The sequence below is a fragment of the Tamandua tetradactyla genome, chromosome 21 (assembly GCF_023851605.1).
Source record: "Tamandua tetradactyla isolate mTamTet1 chromosome 21, mTamTet1.pri, whole genome shotgun sequence".
NCBI classification, from domain to species: domain Eukaryota; kingdom Metazoa; phylum Chordata; class Mammalia; order Pilosa; family Myrmecophagidae; genus Tamandua; species Tamandua tetradactyla.
The window spans coordinates 53,887,978-53,913,732 of NC_135347.1; the positions used below are offsets into that span (position 1 = coordinate 53,887,978).

Genomic DNA, 25,755 nt, shown 5'->3' on the forward strand with positions numbered 1-25,755 from the left:
TATAGCATCCTAATAATGGTATTTTGTTGATCTGGTAACTGTTAATTCTTATAAAAAGTTTGAATAGTTTATGGTTAGGTATGTCATGTGTTGAATTTGTTTGGAGTGTTTTGTCTTGTCCTTCCTTCCAACCCAACAATGAGGAGAGTATTTGGACACCTTGGAAACTCTCATTTTGACACAGTGGGTTGGAGAAAAGATGATTATCTAGACAAACCCAAAGAGGTTAAAATGAGGTAGTTAATGAACCACAATCAAAATACATAAAAACTGAGAACCAGAATGTAAAGTCTTTTTTGAATCATGTGATAGTAATAGATACCTAAGTATCTATTTAAGTGCTGCTTGAATATAGCTAAACAATTTTCATTTTCTTATAAAGTTTATTCAAAAAGGATGTTGTATTCACTCACATTAATTTTCACACTATATATTCTGAAATTATAAGATCCTCATGGGGCAAAACTTTTGCCTTGCATTGGGTTGTAATTAGCACAATGCCATACACTAAGTAAGATTTAATTAGTGTTTTTGCTAATGGTTGTGGTGGAGAAGTGAGAGTGTATTCCGTTGAAATAAATGTCATGATTAAATATGTATTTAACATCTTTAGCAATGACATACAATAATCACACAGTCTCACACTTAAAAATTACCTCAGATAAGAGATTGAAGTGGAGGTGGAAAAGAGAAATAAAATGATTTTTAGAAAATATTTCTCCCCTTGTTTCACCAAAGGAGATGAGAGAAAAAGAAAATAAAAACTAAGAAGATAGAAGCAAATGAAAAAGAAGTAAATAGTAAAAAGGGAGGCATTGAAAACAGTGGAGCACATCCTAGAATACTCACATAAATGAAAGTAAAGTTTCCCAAAAATAAATAGGAAGCATTCCATCTTACTCGCTACTAAGCCAAACCTGCTTAGAAAGTGGCACTGTCTTATGTTACACACTATTATATTAGTAATTATACACTATTATATTAGTTAGATTTTGCATTCATCTGTGTAAGAGGCACCAACTGTAGTGGCTTAACCAAGTAAGGGTTTACTATTTTCCTAAAAGAAGGTAGAGGTTGGCAGTTCAGAGCTGGGTGGTTAGTGCACAATGTCTTCAGGGTATAAAATCCTTCCAACTTTTTTTTTCCTGTACTAATCTCATGAGCATGTGGTGCTCATCCTCCTGGTCACAAGACGGCTACTCCACTTCCAGGCTTATATCTGCAATCCAGGCAAGAAAAAGAGGAAGGAAGTAACCGAGGAAACAACCATGTCTATGTCAAAAAAGCAAAACTTTACCCAGAAATCCCCAACAGACTTCTCTTTATGCCTCATTGGTCATAACTGGGTTACATGATTAAACTCTAGCTACAAGAGAGGCTGAGAAATGGTGTTTCCAATGGATGCATTGCCTATGTGAAAAGTCAGGATTATGCCAAATAAGAAGAAAGAGAAAATATGTGGTTAATATGCAATATTAGGACCTGCCACAGCAGTTTTATTGCATGTGCCTTCCATTTTGGATAAATTTATATCCTTAGTTTTTTGTATATTACTACTTATTAACCATTTCACTGACTACAGATATTAAAACATGCATTGGGCAAAAGCATATCCAGTCAAGGTGAGTCATAAATATTGCGTGCTGATAGTGGGAACATTTGAAGATCACCTTTTTTCCCCCAAACTTAAACATGTTATTTACCCACCTAGACTTTCATATATGCGTTAGAGCACAAATCTCTCCATCTTATTTCTGTGCCCATTTCCACCCTTCATCCTTGGCATCAGTGCTGTATAGCCACTTTTAGTGGAGGGAGTATGTGGTATCAGTAGGAGTGTTGGGAAAGAGAAAGCTATAAGTTCAGCTCTAATTAAAAAGAAAAGGAAACTATAACCTAGTGATCCTTTAACTTTTTAAATTGTGTACTTTTTGTAAAAATGTCTTTAACATACACCCCCCGTATGCATAAATTTATTTTAATTATATAAGCATATGTATAAAATACTCTATTAATATATATGCAGTAGACAGACAGCTCCTTCATCAACCTTTACATGTTTCTCTTAATGTGACTTAGCCTTCTGCCATATGAGACTTGGTCTCATCTTTCAAATGTTCTACCCTCAATACTTCTCTTTATCTTAGTCACTCCATGCTGTTTCAGAAGAGATTTCCTTTCTCTGTTCCAGGACTAACCCCTTCTCCTATGTTCTTGTGCTCTTAATTCAGACTCTTTCACTTCTTCTAAGATCTTGCCATCATCATCCCTTTGTCTCTGCCCTTTCACTGGCTCTTTCCCCTCAGCTTTGGAACATGCTTAGGTTTCTTTAAGCATAAAATTTTCTTTTCCCTCTGCATCTTCATGAAGCTTTTACTGCTTTCTGTTTCTTCTTTCACTGCCAGTCTTTGCAACACAATTCCGCTCATCGCATTCTGCACTCTTCCTCCGACCTGAACTGCTCTTGTGAAGGTAAACTGAAACTAATTGCTTTTTATTTCTCATCTTACTTTGCCTCTCTATGATATCTGATGCATACCTTATACTTGACCACTCTTTCTTTACTATTCTCATTACTTCGAAACTCATATCTGTAACCCCTACCTCTCTCTGCTGAATATCTCTTCCTGTGTGACCTAGTTATAACCAAAACATCATATGGTTAAAGCGAAATCATTTTGTCTAACCACCAAAACTGTTCTTCAGTATGTTGTCATCCATCCAGTTCACATTAGAAAGTTTCAAAGTCTCTCCCTCCCATCCAACGCCACATATGTCCCTTCTAATTCTAGAATATCCATCAAATATCCTATCTTCTCCATTCTCAGTGCATTATATAATGAAATAAACACTGAATTTGGAGTCAGGTGATCAAATCCCAGTGCTGTCACTTATTAGCTGTGTCACCTTAGGCATGTTTAACTTCTCTTCAGTTTCCCTATCAGCAATTTGGGGTAACAGAAGCTCTCTCTTATATCATTGTTAGGATCAACTAAAGTAAAATGCTGAAACCCTTGCCTAGATCTACCTGCCTCTAGTTCCTCATCTCTATCGTACACCTGCTGCTGTGTTTCTAAACTACAAATGGAATAATTTCCTTTCCTAAGCCAAGAGCTTCTGGTAGTTTCCTATTGCTCTCAGGAAACATCAAAGCACCTTTGCTTAATTATGTAGCTAAAGTAACCACATAATTTACTACACAAAACAGAACACTTTAGAGTGTGAAAGGAGGCACTGACTAGACAAGATTCCAGGACAACCACCGTAAACTGGGACTGTCTTAGAGAACTGGGATGAGTGGGCCTCCTGTATATGCTGCTTCTTACAGTGAGCCCCCACGTCATCTGTTAATGCAAAGGCTGCTCACCATTCACAAAAACACAGGTGTAGAACAACTAAAATACCCTTCTCCCTCCTCCTGGGTCTAAACTTCTATTTATCTCTTAAGGCTCAACTCGAATTTTACCTCCTCTAAGGAGACCTTCCCCAACTTATTTTTACCTCATTCCCACAGAATTATAGTCCTTTTCTGTGGACTATAGTACTTCCCACTTCTCTCTAATGTAGCATTTACCATTCTGTTATAATCACAATTTAACTCTTTCTCTACTAGACTTGTGAGCTTCTAGGGCCAAACTCACTTTTCATTAATTCCCAGAATCACACACAGTACATAGGATCAAGTTTGTATTCAGTAAATGTTCATTGAATTAATAAATTATGTGGATTTAGTGATTTGCCTTGAATAATCCAAATGTGAATAATTTTAAGCATTGTTTTTTCAATCTGTTCCCTACCTTGTTCCATAAAGCAGCTTACAAGAATATAATACATAATAAGTCCTGTAATGCAGAAGGGCCAGCCTCTCCAGAACTTCAACTAGTTCCATCCCCCATCTCATATGATCAAGCCCCTTCCAACATGAAAAAGTTAGAATGGGCATAGCCCAAATACCCCTAAAGAGTGAGATAGAAAGATCAAAGGTGATGGTGGAGTTATACAGAGAAGGTAGGGTTTAACAAATGAGGATGATCACTGAATATTTTAGTCTCCAGTATCTTAGAGCAGCTAGAAGTAAAAACCTAAAATTCCAAAATTGTGGAATTGTAACCCATACCAAACTCTGAAATCTGTTCTACAACTAATTGTTGTGATGTTCTTTGAAATTTATTGCTTTTTTTGTATATATGTTATTTTTAACAAAAAAGTCAATTGTGATGATAAATGCACAGCTATATGATGATACTGTGAACCATGGATTGTATAGTTTGGATGATTACATGGTATGTGAATATATTATATATCTATGTGTCAATAAAAAATGAAAAAAAATTTAAAAATTGTAAACACATTAAAGATGGTGGATCACCGTTTTATCTACCTTATCGACACACAAGTAAAACATATGGGTTAAAAATAGATAAATAATAGGGGGAACAAATGTTAAAATAAATTTAGTAGATTGAAATGCTGGTAATCGGTGAAAGGGAGGGATAAGGAGTATGGTATGTATGAATTTTTTTCCGTTTTCTTTTTATTTGTTTTTCTGAATTGATGCAAATGATCTAAGAAATGATCATGATGATGAATATACAACTATGATGATATGGTGAATTATTGATTATATAACAAGAATGGAATGATCGTATGGTAAGAATGTTTGTGTTTGTATGCGGTTATGTTTCATAAATAAATTTAAAAAAAAAAGATAATAAGATTTAGAAACTGAAAAAAAATGGTGGAACAGAAAGGTAGAAAACTCTGGGTCCCTAAAGGCACAATTAACCCATTGAATCAACCTTTGACTAGTAACTCCTTCTCTTCTTGTGTACTAAATATTAAATGCCTAATACTAAAAAGACTGATGGTGGGACTTCTGCTTATTTGAAGCCAAACATATTCCTAACTGATACAACACTCATCAACCTAACTTCAGACATCTAACTTAAAAAAAAATTTAAGGCAGTTTTAATATTACCACATACCTAAACACAGTATAATCACTCCATTTTATTCTATATTAAAAACTAAAGCTGAAAAAGTGATCAGACTTTGTCTATAGATATGAATGACGCTGATCTGGATAAGGCTTTTATATAAATCAGACTATTGGGTAAAGGATGATATGGCCCATATTTTCAAACTTCAACCTCTGTGCAAGATCAAAAGGAGAGAGGTTTATTTGGTGTAAAATTTATATATTTGATAGCACATTATCTAATTTTACTTCTGTGGTCAGTTTACTTGAACACCGTAAGTACAAGGAATCTTGAACCGGTTGTGAGATCATGTTGATTTGACAGGTTAGTGTGATCTCTATTATATCCCAGAGTAATTTGGGTAGAGAATAAAAAAGTATTTGCATAGTCCTCTTGGAGAGCTGGGGTGGAAGAAGGAAATATTTAACTTACCTGTCTGGGGAATTCCATATTCTTGCAAGCAGTGGGGACAACCAATTCAATAGGCTGAAGCCTCAATCTTGGATCTCGCCCCTATAAAACTTAGTCCTGCAAAGAAGAGGCTAAGGCTACTGATAAGTATGCCTATGAGTCACCTGCAGAGCACCTCTTTTGTTGCTTAGATGTGGCCTCTCCCTCTAAGCCAACTCTGGCAGGTGGACTCACCGCCATCCCCACTATGTGAGACATAACTCCCAGGGGTGTAAATCTCCCTGGCAACATGGGACCTGACTCCTGAGGATGAGCTGGGACCTAGCATCATGGGACTGAGAAAGCCTTCTTTACCAAAAGGGGAAAGAGACATGAGACAAAGACTCAGTGACTGAGAGATTTCAAACAGAGTAGGGAGGTTATCCTGGAGGTTATTCTTATGTATTATATAGATAGCCCTTCTTAGTTTCTGGGATATTGGAGTGGCTGGAGAGAAGTGCCTGAAACAGCTGAACTGTGTTCCAGTAGCCTTGATTCTTGAAGAAGACTGTATAACTATAGCTTTTACAATGTGACAGTGTGATTGTGAAAACCTTGTGTCTGATGCTCCTTTTATCCAGGGTATGGATAAATATATATATATATGGATAAAAATAATTAGTAGGGGGAGATAAAGGATAAAACTTGAGTAGATTGAAATACCGTGGGTCAGTGAGAGGGAGAGATAATGGGTATGGATGTATAAGTTCTTTTTTTTTTCTTTTTCTTTCTTTTCCTTGAGTGATGCAAATGTTCTAAAAATGATCATGGTGATAAATACATAGCTATGTGATGATATTGTAAGCCATTGATTATATAATATAGTTGGACTGTATGTATGTGAAGATTTCTCAATAAAAATATAAAAAATAAATATTTAGAAAAAATCTAATCTTAATATTGCCACATACAACAACTGTTGAAGAAATTGAAAAAGAGATTAGGCTTCAATTAGAGATAAGAACTAAACCAATCAAGTTGGGACTAAGGTAAATTAGAATACAGGGGTAAGGAGGACATTGTATTTTAAAACTTCACCTACTCTATGAGACCACAGGAAGAGAGGTTTATTTTGTCCAAAACCTAAATTTTCTGTAGCACATAATCTAACTCAGTCTTTCTGGAGAAATCATTTAAACAACCCAAACACATGGAGCCCAGAATGGGAATGAGAGCTTTTAATTCTGTATAGTTTAATATAAAGCCTGGATACATCCCAGAGTATGTTGAGCGATAATTAAAAAGTATTGGCAAAGTCCCTTGAGAGATAGGAGAATCTAAGCCTACCTATAGTTATACCTAAGAGTTGCTTCCAGGAACCCTCTTTTGTTGCTTAAATGTTGCCTGTCTTTAAGCCCAACTCTGCAAGAAAAATTATTACCTTCCCTTCTACATAGGACAGGACATCCAGGGGTGAAAGTCCCCCTGGCAGTGTGGGAGCTGTCTCCCAGGGATGCGCCTTGCCCTGGCACCATGGGATTGACAATGCCATTCTGACCAAAAGGGAAAAAGAATTATACAAATAAGGTATCAGTGGCTGAGAAAGTTCAAATAGAGTTGAGATATTGCTATTCATTGTGGTTTACCAAACCACAACCAAAATCATTTCTGCCAACCTAAAGAACACCTAGGGCTTAGTCTGAGATTCTACCAAGGTTCCATGCACTATGATTACTTTCCAGAAACCTACAACCTCCACATAGGTATCTAGGCCAGATGAGTCCTGAAAGCTAGAGGGACCAACCTTTCCAGAACATCAACTAATTCTGCCCCCATCTCCTATTATCGACAGCCATTTCCAACATGAAAAAGTTAGAATGGGTATAGCCCAAATACCCCTAAAGAGTGGGAGAAAGATCAGAAGAGAAGGTGGAGTTATAACAGAGAAGATAAGATTTAACAAATGAGTATGATTGCTGAATCATAATATTTATATTTCTTTTGGAATCCAGTGTCTTGAAGCAGGTAGAAGGTAAAACCTAAAATTGTGGAACTGTAACCTATACCATATTCTGAAATCTAACCTGTTTTATAGCTAATTATTGTGGTGTGCTTTGAAATTTAGTGCTTTTTTGTATTTGTTATTTTCAACAATTAAAAAAACTAATCTAGCCTGCATGCTGGAGACCTGGGTTCGTTTCCCAGTGCCTGCCCATGTAAAAAAAAACAAAAAAAAACACAGAAACTAATCTAGTATTTTCAAAAGGAAACCTCAACCAGATGAAGTTTAAAGCAGTTCATTCTCTACATCCTAAGCATACAAACTAAGGATAAAATAGCATTTCTCTACCTGAAGCTTTGTGAGATATTCCTCTGGTAGAAGTAAGCCCTTGGTGCTTGCTTATTTTTTAAAGTTCTATATCAAATGATATAGTTTAGTATTACTTTTTTATAAAAAGTAATATGGGAGCAGATGTATTTCTCTGGAAATAGTGTTGGTTTTTCAAGCCTTTTTATCTGATATTTATTTAAGCCAAGAACTCTTACGCTTTATATCCTGGTATATACCTTAATTGCATATATTTAATTTAATTTAATAAAATTAAAATATTTTATTTAAGAAGAATGTTTATTTATTAAGAATTTTGTCAATTTTGATGTGCTTTTTCCTTAGTACCAAGGATGATTGCTTCAATGTTAATATTCAACCACCTGTTGGAGAACTGCTTTTACCTGTAGCCATGTCAGAGAAAGATTTTAAGAAAGAGCAAGGTAAGAGATTACTACAAGTTATTAGAAATTTACATGCCAAATACTATGTGTTCATTCTTCTGGCAGGTGTCTCAAAATAAATTTGCCATATATGCATGGCCATTAACGGATGTCAGTGTACAGTCTTCCATTTTTTCTGCTAATGTTTTGCTCTTAGGAAATAATCTTAAAAGTACATGCTTTCCCACATTCCTGGCATACTTAAAAATTGATTAATATGTCTTTAAAATAATAAATTGATTATTAATCAACTTTTCAATCCTGGGAGTTATGATTTGTCAACCTGATGATATGCTAATGTGTTTTGTGTTAGTGAAAATGACAAGAATTTGGAAACTACCAAAGTCCTACCATTATGTTTCTGTATTTTTCTCTTTCGTGTTAGAGCTGTTGTCATGCACTAGTAATGTATTTTAACCCTGTACATATTAGAGTGCCTCACCCTTCAAAATAAAGTCCCAATTATAACATTAAAGTAGTTCTGTTTTCTTTTGACCTAATCATACATTTTAAAAATGCTATGTTGTTAGACTGTATCAGGACTAGAACATCTTTAAATATGTACCTAAAAAAGAAAATATTTTTAGCAGGATAATTAATATCCTGTCCTTGGTCCACAATCAAGCATACCTTCTAAAAAAGAGGTTGTTTTTTTTTTCTTATGTGAATAAAGGGAAGTAACTGTTTAATTTTATGTATATAATAAAGGATAGCATTTATAAAACTAGTTCATATTTAAATGTATAGTCAGCAAATTTTAAAAATTTATGCAGATTTGAATTTTTTTTTCTGGAAGGGATTATCAAGCAAAGACCCTTTATTTCAAGATCATTAAATCATATCCATTAAACTTCCAAAAAGTACTAGGGACCACAGATATCTAAACCTTTAAGGCAGGTACATGCTTCATGGCACTCCCATCATTGTAGTGCCAAAGGTTCTTTTTTTTTTTTTCCCCTATAACCCTTTGTGTCCCACAATATCAAAAAGATCTGTTGTTGAAGAATCACAGAAAAAAAATCTCATGCACTACTGTAGACTATAATAAATAGTCATTTTTTATTCTTGTGCCTTATTTTCAAGTGATAAATAAGAATGACTAAATCCATTTTTCCATTTGTTTTTCTTGGAAGCTGATTACTGCTGTAGAAAACAATTATCTGTGTGGTTTTATTTTTCTATTGACACATTGAATTGATTCTTATATTTACTATTCTTACCCTTTGCTGGCTAAAGCCTGCCTCTCTGCTTTACACCTGCTCAACAAACCAAGGTGAGTGGCACACAAGTGACTGAATGAGGCTTTGGCACTATATTGTTAAGGGAATATTCCTTTTTTTGAAAATTGCAACTAATATATATCTAAAGCAGCAGATTATCAGTTACCTTTTCTCTCTCTCAGTTTTGGTTTAGTACACTTGATATTTTGATCATTTTTTTGTGTTCTGCTGTGACTGAGTGATTTTTCCCTGACTAGCCATACAGAACCGTAAGTGCATGAAGGAGATGCACTTGGAGAATGACTGTGGTCCTCTGTGGCGCTGTTGCCAAAATTCCTTTTTCTTCTGCCATTTTACTTCTATGGTTGTTGATTATTTGTCTGAATAAATCTGGCAGCTGTTTGCTATGTTTAATAGAGCAGAAAGGCTATTCTGAATAAAGCTATTTGAAAATTTGTTTATATGAAGTATTTGTAAATCCTTGCAAGTCTCTTGGCATTTCTGTATCATTCTTTCTGTCTTCCTGAATTCATTCTTTGATGTGGGACTTGATGCTGGCAAATTTACTACAGGTTTAAAGAGTCTTTTCAATAGCATCTTTTTAGTTGTAGATTTGAGGTGGTTTAGTAATAGAGGTCTCAATTCTCAACTTTACACATGTATTTGTTATGCTACTCTAGATAGAGCTTAACTTGTTTCACAAAGATACCTTGAAATAACTAACTGAAAATCCTAAATCAGCATAAAAATCAGTTTCCTTAGATTTTATCAATGCAAAGTTCTGGAAGATAAAATGCAAGTAAACTTAAGGTATGTGTGTGTGTCATTACATGCTAGGTTAATATCTCATTTCCCAGAGCATATATTTTAAGACTCAAGTGCATTAAATATATTAATAAGAATTTAACTGAAAAAAATTATAAATAAGAAACCTGGAGAATATGTTTCTATCTAAGATTAACATAATTGAAAAGTATGTATGATATTAAATAAGAATGCTTCAAAACAAAAAAGTTTTATTTCACATATACAGCCTGGTCTATCATTCTTTCTCAGTTGTTGCAGTTAAGGTTCTATGGCTAACCATGCATGTTTATAAGGTAGGTAGTCAGAGTGCCAGACAAATGTTTGGTTTATTCTACATATTGAAGTTATGTATAGTATTCTTATTATGAGCCTTCAACAGAGTATGATTTATTCATCGCTACAAGTTTTGTACACTGCAAAGTGAGTTAATGATCTAGCTGTGGGGTGCTTTCATTACTATGACATAAGATCTCTTTTTTTTTTTTACTTAGAAGATTAATCTTGATTTCTTGTGATATTTTTAATTTTAAGAGACTTAAGCCGATTACTAATCCAAGCTGCCTCCACTTATACATCTTCTGCTTGTGAATTAAATTGCAAATCTGAAATTTAAGGGAAAAAAATTTTAATTTTATTCTTATATTAATTGGCTCGCATTTTAGCAGTTAACTATGGCTAATTAAGTGCTGTCTACCACCCTAACCAGAATTTGGATAAAATCTAATGAAGCAACAGATTCTGTAGTCCCAACAGTTTTTAAATATTTTCCTTGTAGTTGACTTTTATAATTTAGGAGAAGCCTATACAGTGCTTCATAGGTGAAACTTTTAATGATACCTTGGCATATTTTTCTTCCTAGTTCATTTGCGAATACCTGATGTGTTTTCATTTAGAAAAATCTCCAGTTTAAGAAATCTAGAATGTTTACTTAATTTTATTATGATTTATGCATCCATCTTATGGGTTCCTAGCCAGCAGATGCTAATTCTTTAAATGGTCAGACATTTACTATTTTCTGGCCCTTAACTACCACAAGCAATCATATTTGATGCCCCTTAATTAGAGCACCTTTTTTTCTTTCCAGGTTCTTTTTCCACCTCAGCAATCGAGACAATACATTTGCTTACCATGCTGCTCTCCTAAGTGTTCTTTTGCATGTAAATTAATCTTGATTCAGTTTACACTGTCATGCTGAGTGGTACAAATTGCCTATAACAATAAAACAGCATGAGTTAAAAAATAAAGGGGGGTGGGAAGGCAGATTGAATGTGTGCCTTACTTGATAGGATGTTACTTTGCTTTATGCCAATACATTAGCTGACGATAATGAATCTTCTGTTCTGAAAAGCATGGTTTAGTTGATTTTTTTAATTTTACTTCAATGGAGCAGTACCTTGTCTTTTATAGAACAAGTTAGACAAACCATTAATGACAAGAGTGTTAAGGTTAAATATGAAGCAATGCATTCACTTCTCTGAGTGCTATCCATCTTTCCATTTACAGGAGCTTGACAAAAGTACTGGCTTTGTACAACATTTCCTTTAATTACATGCTGCGGGGAAACAGGCTTTTAACATAAACATAGTTGCATTCATTTATTCAGCAGTTGCTCTTCAATAGAGCTTAATGGAGAAGGTTTAAATCCTAAATGAGTACACACATCTCTCAGCAGTGTTATGTCAGCCACTGTGCTTTACTTAAAAGCAGTGTTTGGCTGCTTGTGTAGTTTTTAAAGCTTTTGCCTAATATTGAAGTTAAGCAGTTTAAGACAGAAAGAACATAGTGTACCCCAAGTTTGAAAATGCTTTGTAAAAACCGTTCTTTGTTAGAAACTAGGTAGTTCTATTTACTATCTAACGGTACATGTCTTTCTACAGTGTTAGGCTTTAATGTCTTCTTACTATTAATCATGAGGGTTATAAATATTTTCCATTTGCGTTTGCAATAAATAACAGAATTAATGCATAGGTCTGAACGTGCAGGGCCTTCAATATTTATTTGTTCCTAATTTTTGGTATGTTATTGAATTTGTTCACTGAACACTTTTATGTGAGATTCTGGTATTAATGGCATGTTTGCTATTGCCTCTGTATGGTTTTTGTTCATGATTTTACTTAGTTTCTTTTCTAAATCTTATTTGAAATATCTCTGGGATTTAAGATTTTCCTTTACAGATTTCCTGCATTTTCAAACTTTTTGCTTCAAGAATTTCAGTTGATGTCTTATCAAAAAATATAGTTCCATTCATTAGGCAGATACTCTTATCATCAAGTGTGGATTAGATTCTTGTACTTTTCTTTAGAGATACATAACTGTTCAGTGTCTTCCAGTCATTGTTGAGATAACTTTGAGTCATCATATTGAGCAGTCATCAGGTAATGCTGCTAGTAATCCAGAATCACCTGGGTTTGTTCTCAAGCAGCATTTGGCAATGAGAGATTTTTGAATATATATATACTTTACAAGTAAAAGCTTAACGTTTATATATCCCAAGTTAATGGAATATATTTTAAAGGGACTGAAATTGAGTTTTCATCTTGTGATTCTGATTTTTTCTCATATAGTACTTAAAATCAGATTCATTAGATGTTTTGCATTTTCACACACCATGAGGATTTTTAAGAATTTTTTGAAGCTGAACAGTTCATTTTAATTTTATAATTATCTTGTAAATTACATTCTGAAGTGGTATTTCTTTTGTCGACAAAAGAAAAGTTTTAAAATTTGGGCCATGAAGCAGAAATTATTTTACTGTGATTTGCACGAAGAAATTAATAAAAGGAAGATTTCTTTTGCTTTTCTAGGAATGCTAACAGGAATGAATGAAACTTCTACTATGATCATTGCTGCACCACAGAATTTCACTTCCCCTGTGATTCTTCAGAAGGTTGCTAATGTGGCCAATGTAGGTGTAGTCCCTTCTGGACAAGATAATATACACAGGTGGGTTCACTGATGGCATGATTTCACATGGTGTTACATATTACTCAGGTGAAAAAGAACTGTTTGGTGATGTGGTGACAACATATGTATGTATAAATACGTAATTTCAATTCATAGTTTTCTTTGAAAATAATAACCCTAAACAAATACATACACACACACGCACACCTTTTTTTCCTAATGATATATGTGATTGGTTGGTTTGGGTTAAGCTACTCTAGCCCATTTCATGCCACCCTCAGTACAATGGTGTGGACTTTCCTAGAAGGTGGAGAGTGCACACCCACATTTTATAATAGCTTTGTGGTTTGTATAAGGATACCCTTTGCGAGATATGATTGACAGCTTATTTCATGAGATTCAATGGATTTCTAGGAAAAATATTCTTATAAAGCAGCAGAATTGGCTACTGATTTCCTATTGATAGCAGCCCCCTAAGTCTGCTTCCAATTACTAAGGAGCTGTTAGACAACCAACTTGGGGCTAAAGGCAGCTTCTGTTTCTTAGACAAAGAATATCTTTGCCACTTAACATCCGAACCTGAGATCCAAGTCATTTGTCCTTAAAGGCAGCAGAAAATGTGATTAATTTTGCCTTCTTTGTTCTTATGAATAAAATAACTTTAAATGAAAGTAAAGATAAAAATAGTAGCAACCCCTTAAACAAGTACACAGTTGTATAGTCCTGTATGAGCCTAAGGGAATTCATTATAAACTATCTGTAGTTCCTCTCCTGGCATACTTCTGTTTATAATATCTACCCACTGTATTAAATGTACTCTTTCTTAAGTAGTTATCAAATACCATAGAAAATAAATTTAAAAATCAAAAGGATGGCCTTCAGACTTTTAAAAATTGTTGAAGGTTGTTAATTTTTTAATTAACTCAGGCAGGAGAGGCCAAATATAAGGAGTGCTTGGGATGATCTGGGTTTAAGCCCAGTACTACCATTACTTGATGTAGAAATCTTGGCAATTTACAGCCTCTCTTAAGGCTTTTAGTTCCTCATCTGTTCTGGAATGGGTGACAGGGGAAAAAAAAGGGGGGAATTGAAATAAAATTCTGTGATGTCTATAGAACATTGGACTTGACATCAGAAGAGCTGAGTTTGTCTTTGTTCTGCCATTATCCATAGTTGTCAACATCATGCTGCTGATTGTGACAGAATGAAAACTATATGTGTTAGTCAAAAAACAGATTCACCTTGTACCTTTTTTTTTCCTTTGAGAGGAGGTACTTAAGTAAGCTGCTCAAAAGTTCTGATGTTCTACAAGCCCTAGCTTGTGATAGAGTGGTGATGGAATAAGAAACTGGATGTAAGGTACAATCATCCAAATACAACCCTATTTATCAGTTAATGTTATTCAGTAGGAAAAAATTTTTCAAGGAAAATAAATATTTTGGTTCTGAGTTTTCCTGTTTTAATTTCTTCGTGCTTTAATTAGTTCATTTTGTTATTCTCTGTGATTTTCTCTTACAGAAACTGCTCCGTTTTATGCCTTCTTTGAATTACTTAAATTGCTAACACATGAAAACATCATTCAGCAACTGTGACTTTTGGCTTATGCAATACAAAATTTCCCCTTACCCCATCTAGTGTCCAACAATATTGCAATCTTGTGTTAATATGTCTCTTTTATAATGTTCAAAAAATATAGGATAGTCATTGTTTATGTTGGAACTTCTAATTTTTTGTTTGTATATAAGGTTTAGTGTTATTTTTTTTTAAACTTTTCTGAAAGCAAAGACGTTCTTATAAATTTTTATTCTTAGAAGGAAAAAAGTCAAATTAATTTCTCAAAGCCAAAAAAGCATGAAAGCTATCTTCCTATTGGGAGATAGACTAAAAAGGACACTTAACGCAGTTGTGTAATTCTGGTTAAAGCATAATTTTTAAAAAAAAAAATTTTTTTTAAAGCATAATTTGCCCATAACTTGTCTTGGCAGTTTGGAGTTTAATGCCTTTTTACGTGATTTAAACTAAAATTCTAGTCGTCTCAATTATCCGTGCTAATACAGGAGCGATGCGCAATAAGAACCATTTGTATTTGTATTCAGCTTACGAATGCAGAGATTGCGCTCAAACTCGATGTTCATCGGCCTCATGCATGTCTTCAGTGTCTTGATCCTCTTCTGTCCTGGCCATCAGCATGCTGCTGTTGGCTCTGTAACTCGGGGAAGGAGCCCAAGTTGCTACAGAGTCAAAAAGTGAATAATATACTTGTAAATAATTGTGCTGTCTTACCTTGCCTCTCAAGTCCTACCATATTTAGAGTTCACAATGTTTCATATTTGCTTTTTTTTTTTTGTACGTGGGCAGGCACTGGAAATCCAATCATATTTGCTTTTATATTTCTAAAATATAGCTGTAATATTGCTCTAAAATTTAGAAAGCTTTAAGATAACAAGCACCTAAGATTATATTTGTTTTTCATACATAAGAAATCCATAAAAATTGTCCTGTATATGCAACACTTTCTCCCATTCTCTCATGTTCAATAATAACTCCTAAGTATTGTTAATAAATTTTGTACAAATGCTTGCCTTAATTTCATTTAAAATGAAATGCCAGCAATTACTGTTTATAGTAACAGAAATTAACAGTTTACTACTTTATTTGTGTCAATGTTTTTAACTGTTAGTGTTCAGTATTATATTATAATGTAATATATATATAAATTTTATATATCTACATTTGTATATAATTTTTTAATGACAAAATTGATATCCCTACAAGATTTGGGAATGACTCTCTTATTCTTGCAATAGCTACTTTTTTGAGTTTATGAAGCGTAGTACCAAAGTTATTCTCATATTTATAAATGGTAATCAGCTTGGAGTTACTTTCAAAAAGTACCAGGTGTGAAAGCTTTTGACTATTAGTATTTTAAGATATTATAAACTTTAATACATTAAATTCCTCTTGGTTGGACCGTGCTCTATTTGCTTTCTCAGGATCTCTTATTTCTGAGAGGAGTTTTTAATAATCATTGATGTGTCCTTTTTGACCATTCAGTAAATGAAATTCCTATTGTCTAGTTTTGGAGTAATTTATTCCTACCTCTTTTCAAAATTTTAATGCTTTTTATATGAAATACCAAGTAAAGAAATTCTTAATTTAATAATTAACGAAGAAAAAGTGAATCTTCAGTAATATGCAGAAGTATGTAGTAGTATGAAGTAGAAACTCGAATTTAACCCTTAATAAAGAATGATTCTTAACAACAACAGCAACAATGATTCAGCAACAAAAGGAAAAGTCAAAGGAGCATGAATTTTGTGGATTTTACTTCAAAAATCAGGACTATTTCCTATTAAGTTAATGATTTTCAAAGATCAACTAAGAAAGTTTATCTAGTTAGATTATGTGACATTTGGTTTTCTAAATGAGTAATGGTATTAGAAAGCCAAGCAGTATACTATCGAAAGGCAGCTTTTTCTTCATTTCTGTGGTACTGCTTGCCATTTGAAAAATCTGCCCTTTGAGAACAAAACCATCCTATTGAGATCAGCAGAGTTTCGGTTATTGTGCTGGTCCACTGTTTTCCAAATTGCAGTTACCGCATGATGGGGAGTGACACAGAAATGAAAAGTTCATTATTACCAAAAAGAATTTATTAAACATCTTCTGAATCTCTTCATTTCCTGAGTTAGATAATTATGTTAAAATGAGATATGCTAAACATTGTAAAGTCTAGGAATATACTATGTAAGACAATACTGATAAACTAACACATAAAGTATTTAAAGGGCAAAATAGTGAGTGTTATTCTGCCCAGTGTATGAATGAACTGCAAAGGGAAACGGTCCAATTTTATTGGTTTATGAGGGAGTTTCATTTTCAACAATGTAGAAGCGGAGGTAGGTGCGTTTGCATTAATTACATTGCTAACATCTAGTAAAGGCACTCATGAGTAGCGCTGTGTCCAAAAAGCAGAAGGCTAAAAATCTGGTACTCTGAAAATCTGTTTTTCTGTACAGATATATCACATGGGAGTTTGTAAAAGCTCAGATTCCTGGGGTCTACCCTCCAGAAACTCAGATTCATTTTATCTGGAACAGGACCCCAAAATCTGCATTTTAACCAGTATACTTCAAGTGGTTGTAATGAAATGTTCCAAAGTCCACAGTTTGAGGGCACCCTGAATTGTCAAGAATTAATGATAGCCATGTGATATATTTTTAAATAATCCTCTTCCAGTATTTGTATATTTCCTTTTTACAGAGTATCATTAAGGATGATGTTTTATTTTTCTTATATCTATCTCAATGCATTCCGGCAATATAGGATATTATTAATTAGAGCTATACATTACAATAGTGTCTATGAAACTATCTTAGACCGTGAGTAAATTTGTCTTTCAGCACTCTCAGCAATTTCTCATTTTAACCCAGCTTCAGAAATTCTGACATTCGTACGGTAGTCTTGTTGAAAGAGTTGTCACACTACTACTCATTTTGCCCTTTCATGAACAACAAATTGACCCTATAAGGGAAAATGTGATATTTGAGTGAAAACAGAAAGCCTTGTCTCTGCCATGATTCTATTTTAGTTCTCAGCTTATTCAATAAGACCCTAGAACAGCTTTCATTATTAACTGTGTTCAGTACTTATATTCCTTTATTCCCCTGTGGATCTTAATCTTTGGTTTGGATGTGGCTTATCCTGTTGCTTGCAGACTTGCAAATTTCAAACATATTTTTGTTTGGATAACAAAATGGTTATGGATAATTAAAATTTTGATAAAATAAATGTTTTATTATTGTCACTACTAGGAAAGTCTGGTGCTGTGAGTTGAGTAGTGTATGCATGGCAACCTGCATTCCACTTTTTTAATTGTCAGCATATTTAAAAGCATTTGGTTTGTTTCAAGTTTAAAATAAAAATCTTGTTATTTAATTAAAGTACAAATAAAGAACAACTTGTTTAATTTCTAGGCCTTAAATTCATCTAGTGAATCAGTATTATATACATGTTCAATGGTTATTCATAGGAGAAATACTGGTATATATTATTTTTTCTATTATAAAATATCTATATTGTCTAACTCCTTTATTCAACATTTTGAAGACATTCTTTGTGACAGTTTTTGCTAGGGCTAGGGTTAAAACCACAAATGACATAGTTACGCTTTGGTAGAAGTTCTAATACTTCCCTTTCTTCTGGTCTTAGATTTAACAACCTTTGGATTATTGTGTTTTTTTTGTTAATTGTTTTGTTTATTTTCGCCTGCTAACTACAGAAGATTTAAATATTGAGTAATTTTGAATGACAATAATGGAAAAAAATTTCTTGCTTCTCAGTTGGTATTTGATGCTCTGGTGCCCTAATTTCAAGCATACTATTTCAAATCTGTCTTAAAACAAAAATTATTATGAACAGTTGTTAATTTAGAGATATCAAGCTTAGGTATTTTCCATAAATGTGGCAAATTTTTACTTTCAGGCAGGATTGAACATTTGTGGAACCTGTTCAGTAACCGTAACAGAGTTCTTTCTCAGGTTGGTGGTTGTCCACTAGAGGACAGCACTGCTTTTTTTAACCAACTGCTTTCAGCTCTGCAGGCTCTGTGAGCTGCATTTCATTGAAAAATAAATATGAACCTCAGTTAATTTTTACACAAAAAGCATATTTGAATATTTCAAAAGTCACCAAACTGTATAGCTGATTTTTAATTTAAACATTATTTAAGTTTTATTTAACAACACTGGTTACAAGGTAATGTCCTATTAGTTTTACTAATAGTAAACTGTTTTCCTTTAAAAAAAGAAAGAAAGATGTTCTTGATGATTTTTCTTCTGGGTTGACAATTTTGTAAGTAATCAAAACAAAGAAGAATGGTTTTATTATTTAGTTTTCTGTTGCTAACCCCTGTCTTATCCCACCCCATCAGACACAAAGACCAGAGTGTCCTGGAATAACTAGCATGTTTTGTGTCTTCTTTGAGGAAATACATGTGGGTTTTTTAGCTACCCTTAAAAAGGAGGAGAATGCATCATTGACTTGTTAGTGTGGGGAATAATTTTTTTACACCATCTCTAAAAATGAGAATAAAACATGGAGAGTCTTCAATTATGATGATAGCCTATTTTTGTTGGTATAACTCTTCTCACAGAATTTAAAAATACCTGAAAACTGTGGGATAATTTTTGAAATATAATACAGAAAAATATGTTTCTTTGAATGAATTCTATAAACTTGAATCGTATTTAAATATTTTCCCTCAATATTAATTTAATAACGTAATAGTATAATTTTACAGTCAACAGAACAGAATTTTTTACATACTTAAAATCCTCTGCCTGTTTAAAATGTTCTATATTAATGTAAGATAATAAGGATTTACAGATTTACATTTTTAAGAGAATAATCACTGTTCTTTGATATTTGATTTTAGGAAGCTTATTTAAGCCAGTATTTCTTACATATAATCATTGTGCAACTTCATTACACATTTGTCAACTTTGGACTAATTATTTTTATACAGCTAGGGCAGGGCACTGCATCTTGTGATCGTCTTTCTTGCTAATAGGATTCTGTCTGCTTCACCAGGCAGTAATTGAAGGCTTCATGTACAGAGTAGGGAAAAAAGTTTTAGCTTGAGTGGGCCATTGTCACAGCTTCTGGTAACCAGCAGAACAGAAAACATGAGAAAATTGAACTCAGAATAGAAAAATCAGAAACCAGGAAGATTATCCAAGAGAAGAAAAAGCATGTCTTAGAGCTATTGCATTAAGTGTAGCAAATCTGATTCTGTGTTTAAAAAAAATTAGGTTTGTAAAAGCCCTGTAGATTGATGCAGCCTCTCAGATAAATATTTTTTAATTCATGTTGTACTGTTAACCTTTTAGTTGTTAGAACAATTGAGTTACAGGAATTGTTTGCCTTCTAACAAAAAGCATTTATGGTCCATACCAAGTTTTCACAAATCTAAAAACAAGTGTGATTTAAATGTAGGAGAAAATAAATTAATATATTATAGATAATATATTTGTTCAGATTTGTTGTTTAACCTGTTTTCATAATCCTGTCAATAAACAAAATAACTTTTTTAGAAGAGTAATACACACTTTCTTTGAGGTTTGGCAACAGCTTATTTTGTCTTTTTCTTAAATATTAAGTATTCTTACAGGCTTCAAGAATTAAATGTCATTTACCAGAGATACTATACAAAAAGACATTTAATAAAATAAAATACAGATATATCCCGTTTTACCTTCTCAGTTGGTGATTACAAACAGCCAGTGCTTGCAGTAGAATGAAATGAAAGATTATGAAAAATACCTAGATGGTATCCTTTTAATAACATGGAACCATCATACATAGGCAATACATTTTTAACTGTCATCCACTTATTTGTTCTTATTTGTGGTGTTACTAGTTTTCAAGGCTGATTGGTCTCCCAGTAGTGTCTCCTGTATTACAGCTCCATTCAGGAATGTTTTGTATTCTTCATTGCTGGTGTCTGTTTTGAGTGGGGTTGGGGGGCTAATTTAAAATTTAAAAAAAATTTAAAGGCAGAAATTAAAAGTATGTTATGACAAAGCATCAAGTCGAGATTCTTTGAATTACAGAATACTACAGAAATCAGTTACAGTATTTTTGAAGGGAAAAATCTTCCATTTTAAAATTTTTTGACTGATAATAGATTATATGCCTATTAGGTTAATAGGAAAAACCTCAATTTATGGGTTGACTGTTAAAAACAAATGTCAATCATGCATTTTTTGCATATATTAAGAGAACGTGTGTGATCTGAAATCAGAATACTTAATTTCAAATTCCTTCTCAACTATCCACTAGCTTTATGACCCCGAACAAGTTCCTTAGCTTCTATGGGCCACAGTTCCCTCATCTGTAAAATGGGATAATTATACTACCTGGCTCATAGAATCAAATAAGATGTTGCAAATGAAATGCATAGTAACCACTGCCAAACACACAGTAAGTACTTAATTAATGGTAGCTGGCATAATCATTGTAGTGATCAAAAACTCCAGATGCCTTCTGAGAATCTGTCACATTGGGATCTTAGTCTGAGGCCAGGTACGTAGGTTCTGATGTGCATTATATTTTGTATATAAGTATTTGACCCAAGCTGTCTTTATAATCAGTGTTTCTTATATTCAAATGCTACCTATTTATCACTGATTAACCAAAATTCGTTCCATAAGTATCATTTAAATGTATGTGAAAGTACAGCCTGTTTGGGAATTAAATAATTAATAAACTAGGGGAGAGGTGGCTTTTGCTTTCCATGGACCAAAACAAACCAATTGTTATCATGCTGTGTTCCAATTAAATATATCCTTTTTGAACTGTGAGATGAGAATGTCAGAACATCTGATCTTCTAGTCTTCTGCTTTAAAACATTGCTTCTGCCATTTGCGCCCAATAGAAGATAGAGACCTAGTTAAAAGGCAGTAGGTTTTACACCAGTTAACAGATTTTATTGCTAGGATAATTTGCTTAGCTTATTTCCACTGTAGTGGAAGCAAATGCCTCTTTTCTTCTATTCTTTACAGTATCATGAATTTTGTGGTAATAGGGATTTTGAAAACATGTACAAGAAACTAATTTTAATCTCTGTAAACATCCTGACAATCAAAATTGGCATTTGTCTCTGCTGAATATGTAGTGCTATAACATTGGCTCTAAATTTCTCATAGAAAAGAGGTAAAACGTGCCTTCCAGCTATGCAACCCTGAAATTCAAACAACAGTGCTTTTGTGCTCCTATTCAGACATAATCTCCTTCTTTATGGTCCCAAGGCACAAGTGTTAAGTAAATAAAGAGACTAATAAGACTATTGTTTACATAATTATAACCCTATCAGAACTGGGGACATTTGTTGAAATATTTGTTGAATGAATTACAGTTGGAATGACCAAATCTGTGGGAAAAGTTGCATAAATGAAAAGATAATAGAGACACCAAGTATCATTTGGTGGCGTGGCTTATAGAAAAAGGACTCCCCTGTGATGCAGAACTTCAAAACTTTAGACTAAAGTAAAGCATAAACGTATAAGGGGCAGTATAAAACAGAGGTCATTTTGAAACTGATGCTCTTTGTGTTCTCTTAATAATGAAATTGAGGTGCCCAGTTCCTAATCTCTTGTAAATCTGAAAAGCGGATTGATATGTTTGTTAGTTAAGAGGGTTATAAAAGCTCTTTTAAAACATTAGTATAATTTATATTCCTAAACCAGTTACTTTAATTTGCTTCTCTCAGTAGGAAAACTGTTCTGATTCTTTGACAAGTCTTCAGCATGTTTGTAGAGAATAGCTTACCAATACATAGACAAACGACTGGAAAGTTTCTGACATGCTTTGTCAACAGCCCATTAACTAACATTTAAAACAACTTAAAAGTGTTGGTAATATTTTCAATATAGTAACATTAACATATTTGTTTTGGTTTTGATGCATTATCCTAATTGTTGGAAAACTGATTTCATTATTCTATTTAAGCCAAAAATAGATTGTTAGGTTTCAAAAAAAAAGGAAGCTAATGTATTTTTAAGATCTCGATGTCATTTTTTTTGAAAACTCAAAAAAGAAATTACTTTTCATTTAAAGGGAATCTGCTTCCTGCTTAAGTGGCTAATATTTTAATTAAGTCGGGAGTGAAGTTTTTTTGAGTGTCTCCCGATAAACTCCCTCTTTTATGTTGATGGTAATTAAACAGATCCCTGAGGACTCAGTGGGCTCTGTGCAAGGCCCATGCTAATTGTCAGACATGAGACACTGACCAGTTGGTTTGCTCTTGAATAGTCCACAGCATGCTGTCAGCAGGCAGTTTTATTTTTATGTATTGTGAGCTGTTGTCAGGGCTAACTGGGTGCCATTGTGGCTGAAGATGTTGCGCAAATTGAGGCAGATGGCTCAGATTCAGACACGTGTCATGCAGAAAGGGGAAAGGGGATTGGCCCTGCAAAGTGGGGTCACAGCAGGTCACAGACCTGCTCTACACTTGTTAGTGTTTTCAAAAGCTCCTGTGCAGCAACTTTGTTTTTCTCCAGTCATCCCTGCAGCCAGACCCCTTCCCCAAAAAATGTGTGGGACATGCTCCATGTGGGAAATGAAAGCCTAAAAGGTTACCGTCCTCCTCCTTCACATCGCTGGGGCTCGACTGTGCATGCAGAATGAATTAGCAGGATTGACAGAAGCTCATTGTGCCTCCAACGGCTTTTCAGTCAATTGCAGTGCTTAAAAGGCTAGTTTTGCTTTTAATTCCATGTAATTAGTTGGTTCTTCATGTCTTGGAATTTAGTAATGGAACATTAGACCCCAAGTTTCCTTTGTTACATCCTAAAACAAAAAGAAGGGTCTAATGTTCTGAACATTAAATAAGAGACAGAGAGAGAGAGAGAGACATGTAATGTTGCACTTGGCTATGGTGATTCCATTACATTGTCATCATCAACATTAGAGATTGAAGTTGAATGTTTTAACATGAGCAAATTCATTGAAACATAATAAAAGTTTTATAAAGTACATAAAATTATCTTACATCTTGCATAATCATTTTCAGATATGAGGAATTAAAATATCAAGCTCTTTGAGAAAGGTACCTTTTCTTAACATGTTTGAAAAATAAAAATATAGTGGTTTAAGTGGCCCTGTGCATGGTGAAATGTTAAATATCAAATGAATGACTATTAAATATTTCATAATGGGGAGTTATTCCTGTGCATCTCTTGTTCAAACTAGTAAGTAAAATAGATTTCTTTTTCTTGTTCTGTTTTAAAGATGCACTAAAATTGCCTGCTTGTGGGAGGTATGGTGCTGGGCAGTTTAAAGATTTCAGAAGAATGCTTGGCTTGGGCTTTAGGTTTTTGGCAGTAGGAATCTATAATAAATTATTTCATTTGAGGAAAAAAAGTTATTTTAAACCTATTTGAATGTATGCTATCTCTTTCCACCCCCACCCCATGATAAAAGGCTATTTTTTTTATTCCAGGTTTGCAGCTAAAACGGTGCACAGTGGGTCGCTGATGCTAGTCACAGTGGAACTGAAGGAAGGCTCTACAGCACAGCTCATCATAAACACTGAGAAAACTGTGATTGGTTCTGTTCTGCTGCGGGAGCTGAAGCCTGTCCTGTCCCAGGGGTAACCTGCTTACATCTGGACTTCAGAATCTGGCACACAACAAAAGCGCCTGGCATCCAGTACTGCCGCCTTTCATTTATAATAATAGCCCTTCCATCTGGCAGTGGGGGAAGAATACACTCTTGACATTCTTGTCTCCTGCTTTAGGATGCTAGTGTGTATCTATCATGTATGCAATACTTTCCCCTTTCGCTTTGCTAACCAAAGAACATATATTTTACTGTCAGTTACCTCAACTCTTGAATCTTTGTGGCATTTTCTCTGTCCTGCTACTTCCTTTGGCCTTCTCATCTGCCTTCTCTTTTTCAACAACGATGGACATGGATTGGATATGTAAAGTTCATGGGAAATCACCTTCCTTTCGGTAGTAAAGAAAGTCTGAATGGCCTCTCACCTTTATATGTGAAAATGGGACAGCATACTTTTTAGAATTAAGCGCAAAAACAAGGATTCTGCAAAATTTTGTTCTATGAATCGCCTGGTACTGTAATTGATTATTGACAATTGTCATCATGAAATTCTCTCTGAATCATAAGATAAATAAACTAGCATATGAGTCACATTCGCCTTTGCATTCTTAACAGGAACTATTTACGATCCAGGAGTTCTATGCTGAGGCTTTTTTATTCTAAAATATTTTGAGTATTATACAGAGAAGCAACACAGTTTAGTTAGTGAAAGTAAAACTACCCTAAAACACAATTAAGCAAATTTCTAATTGTGTTATAGGGTAGTTAACTCCAAGGGGGAAAAAAAGCTATTATGTTTAATAACACAAACAAAAACTTCTTACTGCAAAATTAAACATCTTTTCCTTGCAATTTTGACCTATTAATAGAAATCTAATCACAAGGCCTATTACGCGTGCTGAATAAATTCTTTGAATCTCATTGTTCTTTTACAAATCTTGACGCCAACCTTTGGTGAATGAAATTCCTTTGACAACTAACTAGTATAAACCTAATTGTAGAAATTTTAAAACTAGTTATATGATCAGTATATTCCCATTTGTCCCTAGAGGACTTTTATTTTATTTGCTAACTTCAGCAAGTTATAGTTTTTATTAAGATTGTTCTCAATCAGAAAATTTCTTTCCTAATATTTTCATACCTTTTTAGAACCAGTTGAAATTATGCTAGTCAATTGCCCTTGTATAAAGCCACATAAATAATGTTCTTTTATTTAAAAAAAAAAAAAGGAAAAGAACATACATCGATTAAAATATTGAAGAACGGGCCGGCCATGGTGGCTCAGTGGCAGAATTCTCACCTGCCATGCTGAAGACCCGGGTTCGGTTCCCGGTGCCTGCCCATGTTAAAAAAAAAAAAAAATTGAAGAACATGCATAAAGAGAAAAAGAACAAAATGAAACATCTTAGAATATACATATTGAAAAGAACAAAACAGACTATGGAAAAACTAGGTAAGTTTTCAAGCTCCTGAAAAACAGCAGAGAATCTGAATGACGGGAAGTTTTACTATCAAAGTACCACAACCTGCCTCACCCCGGAGCCCTGTCTACTCAGTACTGA

General features: G+C 33.9%; 1 protein-coding gene across 1 annotated transcript in view; it reads left to right on the plus strand.

Annotated features, from left to right (window-relative positions):
- The window catches only part of AP3B1 (adaptor related protein complex 3 subunit beta 1), a 353,422-nt gene extending 328,636 nt beyond the window's left edge, over positions 1–24,786 (plus strand). Inside the window, exons 25-27 of the mRNA XM_077138668.1 lie at positions 8,044–8,141; positions 12,973–13,111; positions 24,075–24,786. Of these exons, the coding sequence (XP_076994783.1) occupies positions 8,044–8,141; positions 12,973–13,111; positions 24,075–24,228 (391 nt within the window). The 3' untranslated portion in view covers positions 24,229–24,786. The remainder of the gene's footprint in view (positions 1–8,043; positions 8,142–12,972; positions 13,112–24,074) is intronic.
- The last annotated feature ends 969 nt before the right edge of the window (positions 24,787–25,755 follow it).